The sequence below is a fragment of the Sprattus sprattus genome, assembly GCF_963457725.1.
Source record: "Sprattus sprattus genome assembly, chromosome: 1".
NCBI classification, from domain to species: domain Eukaryota; kingdom Metazoa; phylum Chordata; class Actinopteri; order Clupeiformes; family Clupeidae; genus Sprattus; species Sprattus sprattus.
This window is the reverse complement of record NC_137920.1, coordinates 27,114,080-27,128,351: the sequence shown is the minus strand read 5'-3', so window position 1 is coordinate 27,128,351 and position 14,272 is coordinate 27,114,080. Positions and strand designations below refer to the sequence as shown.

The 14,272-nt window shown below is 46.7% G+C and overlaps 2 protein-coding genes across 2 annotated transcripts in view; both read left to right on the top strand.

Moving 5' to 3' along the window:
- Positions 1-9,635, top strand: part of LOC308368892 (kinesin-like protein KIF19) — a gene marked incomplete at both ends in the record, with an annotated part of 27,963 nt that extends 18,328 nt beyond the window's left edge. Inside the window, 10 exons of the mRNA XM_080843183.1 lie at positions 644-866; positions 1,308-1,578; positions 2,998-3,119; positions 3,394-3,557; positions 5,398-5,485; positions 6,092-6,214; positions 7,744-8,160; positions 8,344-8,494; positions 9,197-9,301; positions 9,490-9,635. Coding sequence (XP_080699309.1) covers positions 644-866; positions 1,308-1,578; positions 2,998-3,119; positions 3,394-3,557; positions 5,398-5,485; positions 6,092-6,214; positions 7,744-8,160; positions 8,344-8,494; positions 9,197-9,301; positions 9,490-9,635 — 1,810 coding nt within the window. The remainder of the gene's footprint in view (positions 1-643; positions 867-1,307; positions 1,579-2,997; positions 3,120-3,393; positions 3,558-5,397; positions 5,486-6,091; positions 6,215-7,743; positions 8,161-8,343; positions 8,495-9,196; positions 9,302-9,489) is intronic.
- Positions 9,636-11,942: 2,307 nt separating this feature from the next.
- Positions 11,943-13,532, top strand: LOC308376250 (carbohydrate sulfotransferase 12-like; the record flags this gene model as incomplete). The annotated part of the gene is made up of 1 exon (XM_080852545.1): positions 11,943-13,532. One exon carries the CDS (start codon positions 11,943-11,945, stop codon positions 13,530-13,532), a length of 1,590 nt encoding a protein of 529 aa, XP_080708671.1.
- Between the last annotated feature and the right edge of the window lie 740 nt (positions 13,533-14,272).

Here is a 14,272-nt window from a genome sequence, read left to right as displayed (position 1 = left end):
CTTACACACACTCATTGTGTTCTCCTCACACACTCACACACACACTCACTGTGTTCTCCTCACACACACTCATTGTGTTCTCCTCACACACTCACACACACACTCACTGTGTTCTCCTCACACACACTCACTGTGTTCTCCTCACACACACTCACTGTGTTCTCCTCACACACTTACACACACTCATTGTGTTCTCCTCACACACTCACACACACACTCACTGTGTTCTCTTCACACACACTCACTGTGTTCTCCTCACACACTCACACACACACTCACTGTGTTCTCCTCACACACACTCACTGTGTTCTCCTCACACACTCACACACACACTCACTGTGTTCTCCTCACACACACACACACACACTCACTGTGTTCTCCTCACACACACTCGTTGTGTTCTCCTCACACACACTCACTGTGTTCTCCTCACACACTCACACACACACTCACTGTGTTCTCCTCACACACACTCGTTGTGTTCTCCTCACACACTTACACACACACTCGTTGTGTTCTCCTCACACACTTACACACACACTCGTTGTGTTCTCCTCACACACTCAAACACACACTCATTGTGTTCTCCTCACACACTTACACACACACTCGCTGTGTTCTCCTCACACACTCTCTCTTGCAGTTGGGAGCGTGAGCGCACCCACTACATGAGGAGACACCGGGACAACAGGCGTGGGGAGAAACGAGATCGAGGAAAGGACGAGGAAGATGAGGAGGAGGACGAGGAAGTGGAGGAGGAGGAGAGCGGAGGAGAGGAGGTGGGGGTGGAGCATCAGGACGTGACAGCTGCGCGTGAGGAGCTCGGGCCCCTGCTGGCCGAGCAGAGGAAGACCATGGCCATGAAGGTGACCAATCACAGCCACTGGTACTGGCATTAACCAACCCTCTCATCCAATCAGCATCAGAGAGTGTAGCGTCTTGAAAGTTATTTAGCCAATCAGAGTCACTTAGAGCTGCCATCAACTCTTTTGGCTGGTCATAATGGTGCATCCACTTAGGCTCAATAGTGTCTTTCATTTGTCTCCCTTCTTTCTTCCTGTCCTCCTATGTCTAATTCCATCCTCTTTCTCTTTTTCTCTCGCTTTCTGGCTGTATCTGTTTCTCTCTCCACCTCTACCTCTCTCTCGATCTCTTTCTTTCTCTGTTTCACTGTGTCTCTTTCTTCCTATCTCTGTGTTTCTGTGTCTGTTTCTCTCTCTGTTTCTCTCTTTCTATCCATCCCTCGCTCCCTCTCTCTTCCTCCCTCCTTCCTTCCTTCCATCCTTCCTTCCCTCCCTCCCCTTCAGGTGGAGCTGGAGGAGAAGCTGGCCTCCATGAAGCAGAAGTCCAGCCGCCTGGAGGACCTGTTGCCACGGCGCGTTGCCAACGCCGACCAGCGGGAGCTGCTGTCTCTGCTGTGCCAGACGCACGAGCTGGAGCTGGAGAACACAGAGCTGCAGGCGGCCGGGCTGCGGCGCCAACACGCCCTGCGCCACCGTGACTTCCTGCTGCAGCGCCACGAGCAGAGGAGGCATCTGGCGGAGGACATCATCCACCAGCAGCGTGCAGTTATCCAAGGTGAGGAACACACAGACAGACAGAGAGACAGACAGAGAGTCAGAGAGACAGACAGACAGACAGACAGACAGACAGACAGACAGACAGACAGACAGACAGACAGACAGACAGGCAGGCAGGCAGGCAGGCAGGCTGGCAGGCACGCACAGACAGACAGACAGACAGACAGACAGACAGACAGACAGACAGACAGACGGACAGACGGACAGACGGACAGACAGACAGAGGGCCACACTCAAGACACACTCAAGTGGCAGACACACTCAAGTGGCCACATACACACACACAAAGATGCATAGATGCACAACAGCACAACTCAAACACAACATGTAATGCACGTTTGTGATCTTCACAGTGACCATGTTTGTTTATATTTGCATACATGCACAAGTTTACATTGATGCTGATGCATGTTTGTTTTTATTTGCATACATGCACAGGTTTACATGAATGCTGATGCATGTTTGTTTTTATTTGCATACATGCACAGGTTTACATGAATGCTGATGCATGTTTGTTTTTATTTGCATACATGCACAGGTTTACATGAATGCTGATGCATGTTTGTTTTTATTTGCATACATGCACAGGTTTACATGAATGCTGATGCATGTTTGTTTTTATTTGCATACATGCACAAGTTTACATTAATGCTGATGCATGTTTGTGTTCTTGACGGTGAATATGTTTGTTTTTATTTGCATACATGTTTGAGGTGAGGTCACAGTGTGTATTGTGTGCGGTAGGTCAGAGTTTGTATTGTTTAAGGTGAGGTCACAGTGTGTATTGTCTGAGGTGAGGTCACAGTGTCTATTGTGTGCGGTGAGGTCAGAGTGTGTATTGTTTGAGATGAGGTTAGGGTGTGTAATGTTTGAGGTGAGGTCACAGTGTGTATTGTGTGTGGGGAGGTCACAGTGTGTATTGTGTTTGGTGAGGTCACAGTGGGTGTTGTGTGCGGTGAGGTCACAGTGTGTATTGTGTGCAGTGAGGTCAGAGTGTGTATTGTGTGCAGTGAGGTCAGAGTGTGTATTGTTTGAGGTGAGGTCACAGTGTCTATTGTGTGCGGTGAGGTCAGAGTGTGTATTGTTTGAGGTGAGGTCAGGGTGTGCAATGTTTGAGGTGAGGTCACAGTGTGTATTGTGTGTGGTGAGGTCACAGTGGGTGTTGTGTGCGGTGAGGTCACAGTGTGTATTGTGTGCAGTGAGGTCAGAGTGTGAATTGTGTGCAGTGAGGTCAGAGTGTGTATTGCTTGAGGTGAGGTCACAGTGTGTATTGTTTAAGGTGAGGTCACAGTGTGTCTTGTGTGAGGTGAGGTCACGGTGTGTATTGTGTGCGATGAGGTCACAGTGTGTATTGTGTGCCGTAGGTCACAGTGTGTATTGTTTAAGGTGAGGTCACAGTGTGTATTGTGTGCCGTAGGTCACGGGCTGTCGGTCCCTGATGGTCTGCAGCAGCTGTACTCTCTCTACCTCAGTGAGCTCAGTGAGGGGGGAATGGACCAGCTCCTCAACCTGCTCACCGTAACTTCTACCAGCATCACGGTAACACACACACACACACACACACACACACACACACACACACACACACACACACACACACACACACACACACACACACACACACACACACACACAACCTGCTCTCCAGCATCTCTACAGCATGATGGTAACACTTACACACTTACACAGTGACACACACACAAACACATACACATACACACCTTAGCCTCATGACAATAGCAGGAGCATGAACCAGCTCCTCTGTCTCTTCAGTACACACACATTGAAAACTGTTCCCTCCCTCGTTATGCAGGATGACTCCATCCTGACCGTTGCTAAGCAGCTGAAGCTGGACGAGCTAGTCTCTGAGATCCTCCACCACGGAAACCAGCCTGACATTTCACCCCGTGCTGACAACAGGAAGGGCAGTGTGGCCGGGGCCGCCGCCTCCTCCTCATCAGGACCCGACAATGACAGGTGTGCCAGAAAGCACACACACACGCACACGCTTGCACACTCACACACACACACACACACGCACACACACACACACACACTCTAACTCACACATACACACACACACACACACACACTCACACTCATACACACATGCACGCACACACACACACACACACACACACACATACATTCACTCACTCACACACACACACACACACACACACACACACACACACACACACACACACACACACACACACACACACACACACACATATATGCACACTTACACAGACACCAGACACACCCAACACAAACACACACCCCTCACTTTAGTCCTTACTCAGGCCAGTGAAGAAACTGATGAAATCAAATGAAATAATAGTTATCTCCCCCCAGGGTCAACCAACCATACTGACTGAAGCAGTAGAATGAACTTCCTTATTCAGACTCGCAAACAACATTATCTGGCCAAGCGCCTAGAAATAAGGAACAAGAGGCAGGATTATTTGTCTGGGAAATTGAACTGTCACTGGTGGTATCTTTTATAAAGGTTAATTTAGCATTGGCGTCTTAGTATTCATAAAGAACCAAATGCATCTTACATCACTGTCTGGACGTGTGTCTTTTGTTAGTCCCCCTGGTCCCCAGAGAAAGGAGTTGTTGCTGTGGTTTATCAGTGCTAAGGGAGCTGAAGTAAACTCAGTTAAAGTTTGAGATGGAAGCTCTTTGTCGTAAATAGTTCCATTCCATCGCATCATTTATTTCTTGATGCCAGAAGGAACTATATCCTGATCGTTTCCGCTCCGCTGCAAAATCTATTTTTATTATTACTGTGTGTACGTTCAATACAATTGTATGTGTGTGTGTTTGTGGGGTGTCTGTGTGTGTGTGTTTGTTTGTGTATGTGTGTGTATTGAACAATTCAATTACATTTCATTTAGATAGCGCCATAACAATAACAGAGACCAGGGCCTGACCACCCCCCGAGCAAGCACAAAGGGGAAAGGGGCAAGGAAAAACTCCCTCTTCATAGGAAGAAACCTTGAGCGGGCAAAAGTTAAGCTATAATAGAAAGACCATTTTGTTAATAAACATCAATTTATTAAACAGATAAAGAGATACATTTAGGTTAAACAATTAATAGGAGGTTATATGGCCACTTTATCAGTATTATTGCCTTGGCATAACATGATATAGGAGATATCCTACACAGCACAACATGCTGTCTGTCTGCAGCCTAAATGTATTCATGCTGGAAATTTTATATTTGTTTAGTTTTGATGAATTACAGTATGTTTAGTTAGGTTGCCTGACAAGGTGTGTTATGACCCGGCTCGATAGCCGCAACATAAATTGGAGACAGACTACAGAGTATACAAAAATAGGGGTTTATTTCAACAATACAAAAATACGGGATGAAATGGAAAATGTGAAGGACCAAAAACCCATAGTGTGCACCAGCTTCAAAAGCAAGGTTAGAATAAAAGGCCCCCATCTGAGGGTAAACAGCATGGCTTTTATCAACACGTGTAGAGGGGGCGTAACAAGGTACATTGGAAATTCAGTTATACAAGGATGCAAGGGTGGCCTGATACGTACATTTACTTTATAATGAATTGCACAACTAATGGGGTTTTCATTTGACAGACAATGTGTCATTTGATTCATTGGCAGTTTGTGGTTCAGTTGATTCACAAGGGTTATCTTCTATTTTGGGGTCCTGAATCGACAAAAAAAAAAAAAAAAACAGTTCTGTACAAATGGAAGAGTACTCTTTTATTGCAGTATTGTTTACATATGACCAGTCATCAAAACTGATTTAAACCAGCCTTTTTGTTGTTGTTTTGTTTACCAGTGACAGCAACAGGGTGTTCAAACCTGCAAGCAAACCACGTGCTCCGCGACGGCGCCCGGTGTCATCCAGCCCTCCTCCCGTGACACAGGTAAACACAGGATTACACAAGCAGATTACAGCCATCCAGCGCTGTAATCTGACAACATGACCCTATTTATATCCACTATCACAAACACATGTGTGCCATGGAGAGTGCCTCTGGGGATTAGCACGGCTTCCGTTCATTGTGCTTATCTGCTAATTAGTTAGCGAAGGCTAACTCATATCAAAGTATTTATTTGTTAAATAGCTAATAAATGCTAACTCAAATCAAAGTATTTATCTGCTAACTAGCTAATAAATGCTTACTCAACTCAAAGTATTCATCTGCTAACTAACTAGCAAATGCTAACTCAAGTCAGTGTGCTTATCTGCTAACTTAATCCAATGTACTTGGCTTATTTATTCTAAAGCGTTGCACACAATAAAAATGCAAAATGCCCCTGTGTCATAGACTTTGTCTCAGAAAGATGTGGTTTTATTATTTGAAACCAATATGACAGCAATTTTTTTTAACATATAGATGAAACTGTATGAAGTTTTAAATTTGGTGGTATGCAAATATTTTGTCAACAAGATTACGGTAAACATTGCACTTTTTGTCTGTTTATGCATGCATGTATATATGTGTGTGTGTGTGTGTGTGTGTGTGTAGCCCACAGGAGGTAAGGTGGTGAGTGCAGTGAGTGCTGATACTCTGCGGGAGATGGCCAGCGACACCAAGAGCATCTCAGTCATCGCTGCCAAAAGGAAGTCACGCATCAAGGCCAGCAGCAATGTCAGTCTCACACACACACACACACACACACACACACACTAACACACATACATGCTCATACATACACACTAACACACACACATGCTCACATAAACACGCCCCCACACACTTACATTAACACACATACGCACATTAACACCCACACAGACACAAACACATTCATGCACACAAATGTATACAGTAGACATGCACAGACATTAACACACACACACAGACAAACACACACACACACACACACACACACACACATATGCATGTATGCATACATGCACACAAACAAATACACATGCACAGACATTAACACACACACACAGACAAACACACACACACACATATGCATGTATGCATACATGCACACAAACAAATACACATGCACAGACATTAACACAGACAAACACACACACACACATGCATACATGCACACAAACAATACACATGCACAGACATTAACACAGACACACACAGACACACACACACATATATGCATACATGCACACAAACAAATACACATGCACAGACAATAACACAGACACACACAGACAAACACACAGACACACACATATGCATGTATGCATACATGCACACAAACAAATACACATGCACAGACATTAACACAGACAAACACACACACACACATATGCATACATGCACACAAACAATACACATGCACAGACATTAACACAGAAACACGCAGACACACACACACATATATGCATACATGCACACAAACAAATACACATGCACAGACAATAACACAGACATACACAGACAAACACACACAGACATATGCATACATGCACACAAACAAAAACACATGCACAGACATTAACACACACACGCAGTCACACACATGCAGGAATGCAGTGATGTCAACAGCCACACACACTCTGCTGTTCTCTCAAGTGTCACAATGACACAGTGTAAGGCATTCACACAGATCGGCTGTCACATCAGTCTTTGTCTCACATACTCACAGAATGCGCACATGCATTAGTGCCTCTCATGGGTAATAACACCATCGGAACTCTATGAGGATATGCATGTCTGGTAAAATGCAGAGTTGACAGGCTAATAAACTAAAATATAATTTGTGTAGCATTCCTGTGTTTTGGGCATGCAGGACGCAAAGGGAAAGAAAGATAACATTGTGTTCTTATGTTTATGTGTGGGTGTGTTTTCCTGTGAGTGTGTCTGTGTGTGTGTGTGTGTGTGTGTGTGAGTGTGTGTGTGTATGTTTGTTTGTGTGTGTGTGCGTGTGTGTGTGTGTGTGTGTGTGTGTGTGTGTGTGTGTGTGTGTGTGTGTGTGTGTGTGTGTGTGTGTGTGTGTGTGTGTGTGTGTATGTTTATGTGTGTGTGTGTGTGTGTGTGTGTGTGTGTGTGTGTCTGTTTGTCTGTGTGTGTGTGTGTGTGTGTGTGTGTCTGTTTGTCTGTGTGTGTGTGTGTGTGTGTGTGTGTGTGTGTGTGTGTGTGTGTGTGTGTGTGTGTGTGTGTGTGTGTGTGTGTGTGTGTGTGTGTGTGTATCCCATCAGAGGGAGAGGTGTCAGTCCCTGGAGCGTGGCCCGGGCCCCGTCCCTAGGGCAGCTCTCATCCCCGCAGACTCACCAGACACCCAGCCCCCTTCGGACGGCTCGCACAGTGCCTCCGCCACAACATCAGGGACCGTCCCCAAGACACCCGCCTTCTCCACGGCGACCATCACCAAGGCCACTGGCTCGGCCATCGCCGTGGCAGCCAGGCGGTGCCTTCGGGCGGCGGGGAGCGTGGAAAGCCTGTCCGTGAGCACGCCGGAGGAGGAGGAGTCTAGGGAAGCAAAGAGGAAGCCGGCCGGCACCAACCAGACCGGATCAAAGAGGGACCCTCCGAGACCAGAGCGCCAGAACGAGTCTCCGGAGAGACAGCAGACCCGACGCCGGCGCTCCAAGTCCTTCGACGTAAACGGCAAATGGGTGAGCAAGTGACAAACAGATGGCTACATGAACGCCATTCGAAATTATTTCTGAACCATAATTAAATGAATAGTGAATGAAAGTTCCCACACAAACACACAAAAAAGTACACTTCAGCCTTAAGGAACCTAATCTGTTCTTGACTATGTCTTTATGGCGTCTCTATGGCAATGATTTCCATAGAAACCTAAGGGCGGCCCATTCAAGAACCCCTTGCTTGAGAGCGTCTCTGACAACCGCCTGGTGCGCCCCTCACAGGCCCTGCTGAGCAATGCGGGGAGCCCCACTACACCTCCTACAGCCAAGGTCAAATACCCAGTCTCCCATCACAAAGGTAAAGGATCTTACGCTTTCTGATGATGAAGTCTCCAAGGTGACAGCTTCCATAGAAACCATAAGGTGTTGCCATGAAGTACCAAGGAGACACTAATACATAGCAGAGGTCTGGCAGTCAAGTAGCAGCAGTCTTGATACAACCAATCAAATTTGGTTGCATTTGAATATCGCAGTCAGTCGACTTAATGAGTGAAATCAGGGGTATTGTTGCTTGGTGAAGACAACAACCTGTAGACAGGTTTTGGGATTTAGGAGGGAGTGTCTATATAGAAGGACTGTTTTCTGGATCATCTGCAGAAAACTTGGTTTATCCATAGGCCTACTTCTTGCATATTTCAGGTACTACATTATACTGCATATTTCAGTACTACCAGTACTTAAAAACAAGTATAACACATCAGAGACCACTGCTATTGATAGTCTCTGTAGTAAGTATAAATAATGATGATAATAAACCCATTGTTATATGATGACTTACAATAATATGGTAGTTGCCATATGTGACCCTGGTTGTCTGTGCGTGCGTGCGTTTGTGGGTGCATGTGTGCGTGTGTGGTTGTGTGTGTCTGTGTGTGTACATGCTTGCTTGCATGTGTGCGTGCGTGCGTGCGTGCGTGCGTGTGTCTGTGTTTGTCTGTGTGTGTGTGTGCGTCTGTGTGTCTGTGTGTCTGTGCGACTTTGTGTGTGGCTGTGTGTGAAGAGAGTCAGCTCCAGAAGCTGGAGATCAGAGGCACACCCCCTATCACCATCCACCAGAAAAACCAGGATGGAAGGATCGGACACACACTGCACAAAAGAGTGCGGGGTACGTGTATGCCTGTGTCTGTAAGTGTAGGTGTGTGGTGTGTGTGCCTGTGTCTGTGAGTGTGTGTGTGTGTGTGGGGGGGTGGGTGTATGTGCTCGCGTCTGTGTCTATGTGTGTGTAGGGGTGGGTGTGTGTGTGTGTTTGTGTAACACAAACCCTTATTTACATTCTGTGCATCATCCCATTAGGTCCCACTGAGCCCTCTGGCTCCTCCCACCTTCAACTGCAGCCCGGGAACTACAAGAAGAAAGGGAACAACAACGCTCGGCTCAAAGCCAGCCATGATGTCAAAAGCAAGCGCACAGAAAACCGCCTAAAGAAAACCACTCCATGACAACCATAGAACACCTTAAACATTAGCCACTATGGTCACTACCATCCTGTTGTTTTAAAAGGTGAAGTTAGAGATGTAAACACTCAAAGATAATATTATTGTTATTTTTAGATATTATTGTTATATTTATTGTTATATTAAGTGATATCTGATATCTCACTTAAATTAATGTTGTATGAAGAAGGCTTTCTTTTTCATTTATTCACTGATTAGCCTATACATCAATCTCTGGGATTGTTTATTCTATTTATATTGATGAATCTTTATTAGCTTTCTTATGACCTTCAATTCCTAATCCTATATATGATAGGCTAAAAATGCACTGTCAGTTACGTAAATAGTTTAGTTACTGTAGCCTTACTGTGTTTGTTATCATAAGTGACATATCAAGACGGTAATGATATTTTAGTTTAAGCAGTTGTATACAGTTGTTGCTACTGTTTTGCAAAACTGAAATCTTTCATTTCTGTGCTCTACATTTTTTTCTACGTTTGTAAATAATAAATATCAGTTTATAAAAGAATCAGGCTTCCTGTCTGTGCGCCTATGTGTGTTATTCAATGATACAGTGTTTTGTATGATTTGAGATTAACTTTTCAAAGTGAGAAAAAGTTCTAAATCTCGCGATTCTTGCCGTTCTCTCGTCGTTCCCATGGTTTTGTGCAGCTGTTCACACGCGCACGCCTATCCCAACCACTATACTGCTGCTGCGGGTACTGCTGTTGCTTCTGAGCGAGGGGAGAAAGCACGGGAACCGCGATCATGGGACCTTCCACAATAGTGAGTTGATCTGTGAAGAAGCTGGTTGATCATACCGGCAGATAACACCCAAGCTAACAGCAAGGAAGGTCTCGTGTCTTTTGCAAATAAATGTATTTTGATATAATATCGTTGATTTATATAAGGAGCTAACGCCAGGTGTCTGCATGGTAAACGGTTTCACACAGCATACAGTCTTTGTAGAATTAATTGCTGACCTGCTGTTAGTCATTTTAAACAGCATCTCGTCTTGTGGGCTGTCTGTCTGTCAGGGCAACGTTGTAGCTTGTCGGCTTAGTAGGCTACAACATGTAACGTTAAGTGAAGGTGTAAATTAAACAGCTTCTGTAATGATTTTTTTTCCCGTGGTAGCACATTAACTCGTTTGTAGCCGAAATGAAACCTACGTCATCACTAGCTAAAACATTTGTATCAACTATAAGCTGTTCTTTAAGCGACTATGAAATCAGAAGACAGCGTCTGGAGCAGCAAACACATCACTGCTCCAAAAACGAGACACAACGTTATTTGGAACTAACCCCAGCAGCCTCTCCACACAGAGAAAATAACATTCCACGGTCAGATGCGTGCTTGGTTGTTAAAACGTTTTGTGAGTGCACGTCAGACAAACTGTCTGGCCACTAGCCTCTTGTAGTATTGTAATTACAGTGGTCTGTTTCGGGAATGTCTCATTCGGAGATAGACCTCACGGTATTTCATTTTTTTTAAAAAGGACCAGTTCAGCAGTCTTTTGCGATAATCATCCTCTTTCATAAGACGTAGAAACGTAGCTGGACGTTTGCTCACAGCTCCATGCGAGTTTGGATGTTTAACTTGATTTTTGACCCTGATGCTTTAACGACACATATAAATCATAGACCTCGGTAACATGGGCAGTGCTTCTGCATTTCAGAAGTCAGTGGAGCCAACTCTGGGTTGTATTTTTCCTCTCTTAGTATTGAGTCTTTTTTTTTCACCAGCCCGTTCTTGGTTTTGTTTGAATTTCAACAGCGTAAGTGTCCAAAGCCTCACCCCAGCAGCCAATTCAACACCCAGTTTATCGGCCTGGTTTGTCAAAATGGAAATGTTTTAATATTATGACTAGCACCTCAATATTACAACAATGTTTTTGATAGTTACTACTCTTTGAAGATCATGGTATAGTATGTATCTACTTTAACATTAGTACTATCTAAAATAACATTACAAGTCTGCAGCAATACTGAAATAATTTTAACCTGTGGAAATTACAGCAGGATACAGTTTCTTGCTGACTCATTGTTCAGGTTGTGGTTGTACCAGTCTACGATTACTAATGTTTGTAACACTGCAGCAATACTGGAATCATTTTATGTGTGGGATTTGCCGCAAGAGACAGTTTGTCCATTCCTGCTGACTAATTGTTTACTCTTCCGATCTCCAGGCTCCAGGGGAATCGGCCATGTATTTTCCAAGCAGTGTTCTTGAGACTGCCTGCCCGAGATAAGACCCCCCTCCGGCTCCCTCTGGCAGGTCCAGCTGCGCTGTGGGGCAGCGAGGAAGGGAGGGATGGGCAACCTCCGCCTCTTCCGTCTCTGCCTCCTGCTGGGCTCGGTGTTCATGCTCTTCCTCATCATCCTGTACTGGGACGAGGTGGGGAACGCCGGGCTACACCTGCGCACCTCTCCGCCCGCTCCTCCTCCTCCTCCTCTTCCCCCTGCGCTGGCAGTGACGGGGCCCCTGGTGACGACACGGCCCCTCGCCACCTCTACCCAGCTGATGTGGACGGGCGAGGACAAGGGCTACGCCTTCATCTGGGACACAGACGCCTTCGACCGGGAGGTGATGGCTGACCCAGACCAGCCCGAGACCCGGCCCACGAAAGACTTGGCGGCCCGACTGCAGCGTCCGGTGCCGAAACCCCCAGAGGCTGGGGAGATCCTACATCTCCAGGAGACCCGGGAGACCACAGCATCTCCGCAAGAGTCGGAGCCGACTCCCACGCAAGCCAGACCATCACTGCCACCCACCACCACAACCACCACCACGACAACCACAACCACAACCACAACCCAGACCCCAACCACCACCACCACTACGACCGCTGCACCCACCACATCTTCAGCAGCCCATTGGAACCAGACCAGCAAGCCACCAGAACCACAGAGAAGAGACAACATGTCTGTCAAGCCTCCCGGGTTAGCCCTTGTCCCCCCGACCCCCCCATTCCTGAACCTCCTGAGGCGTCAGGCGGGGCGGAGGCGGCACCTGCAGGAGGCCTGCGCGGCTGACAGCGGCCTTGACTTCCCAGGGAAGATGCGCTCCTTCGACCAGATCCCCAGCCAGGCGCTGGACCACCTGATCGTGGACGACCGGCACGGGATCATCTACTGCTACGTGCCCAAGGTGGCGTGCACCAACTGGAAGCGTGTGATGATTGTGCTGGGGCAGAAGCTGGTCGCCGGGAGCAACAAGCTTGACGCAGCACCCCCGACGCCTTACCGCCGGCCGCAGGACGTCCCGTCGGAGCTGAGCCACAACGGAACGCTGCACCTGACCTTCAACAAGTTCTGGCGCCGCTACGGAAGGGCCTCGCGGAACATCATGCACGCCAAGCTTCGCAAGTACACCAAGTTCCTGTTTGTGCGCGACCCGTTCGTGCGGCTTATGTCAGCTTTCCGAAACAAACTGGCCCAGCCCAACGAGGACTTCTACCGGCAGTTTGGCTTGCGCATGCTGCAACGTTACACCAACATCACCCAACCTCCGGCCACTGCTCGAGAGGCCTTCAAGGCAGGGTTGCGACCCTCGTTTGCAGACTTTGTCAACTACCTCCTGGACCCTGACACAGAGAAAGAGGAGCTGTTCAACGAGCATTGGCGGCAGGTGTACCGCCTGTGCCACCCGTGTCAGATCGGCTACGACTTCGTCGGGAAGCTCGAGACACTGGACGAGGATGCCCAGCACCTGCTTCACATCATGAAGGTGGACCACGAGATCCAGTTCCCGCCTGGCTACCGGAACAGAACCGCGGCCAGCTGGGAGCACGACTGGTTTGCTAACGTTCCCCTCGAGGACAGACAGAAGCTGTATAAACTGTATGAGCCCGATTTCCGGCTATTTGGATACCCCAAGCCTGAGTCACTACTTCATGTATGACACTCACAGACGTGACACTGGTCAGCACCTGCTGCCTCTCTCAAAGGGTTATCTAAAAGACAATAATGGTGTCTTTTTTAGTGATTCAAGAGGTCTATGGTGAATAAAGTAGCTATGGTAGCCAACTGAGCATACTGGTTGGCAGTCCAGAACGTTCCTCTTAGGAACACTCTTAGGATTCTAAGTGCTCCTTTATCCTCCCTTAAGTTCCATTGAGAGCACCATGTTCTTAGACTGACACTGAAAAAAAGAGCTGTTCAAAGTGCTGAAAAGAGTTTGCTCTTGAGAATGTTTGGGTTGGTGCCAAATGGCGTTTAAAAGCTAAATGCTGAGCAGGGGAGACTGTTTATCAAAGAACCCATGGTAATAAGCAAGTTATTTATAATACAATATGAGATGTAAGATAAAATATTTCACGGAATTACATTACATTCAACTACCTAATTATAAAAAATACAATCATGTAGATCATTTGGCATATAATCAAGGTAAATGGTATTATGCTTTTCAAAGTTCAGCCAAGGGAAGCAATCCTAAACGCAGCGTTGAACACTACCAGCGAAGCGAGTTTATAGGTGATAAAAATCACCTAACTCCTGCTGGTGCCGCCTTGCCCTTTAGTGCTCACAGAAAACACGGCACATTAGCTTCCTACAGCAGTGAGTTTGCCGATTGCCATTTCTACGGAAGAGTGACGACACTTAAAAAGGTTTCTGCTGGTTTTAGTTCCACTAAGTGGA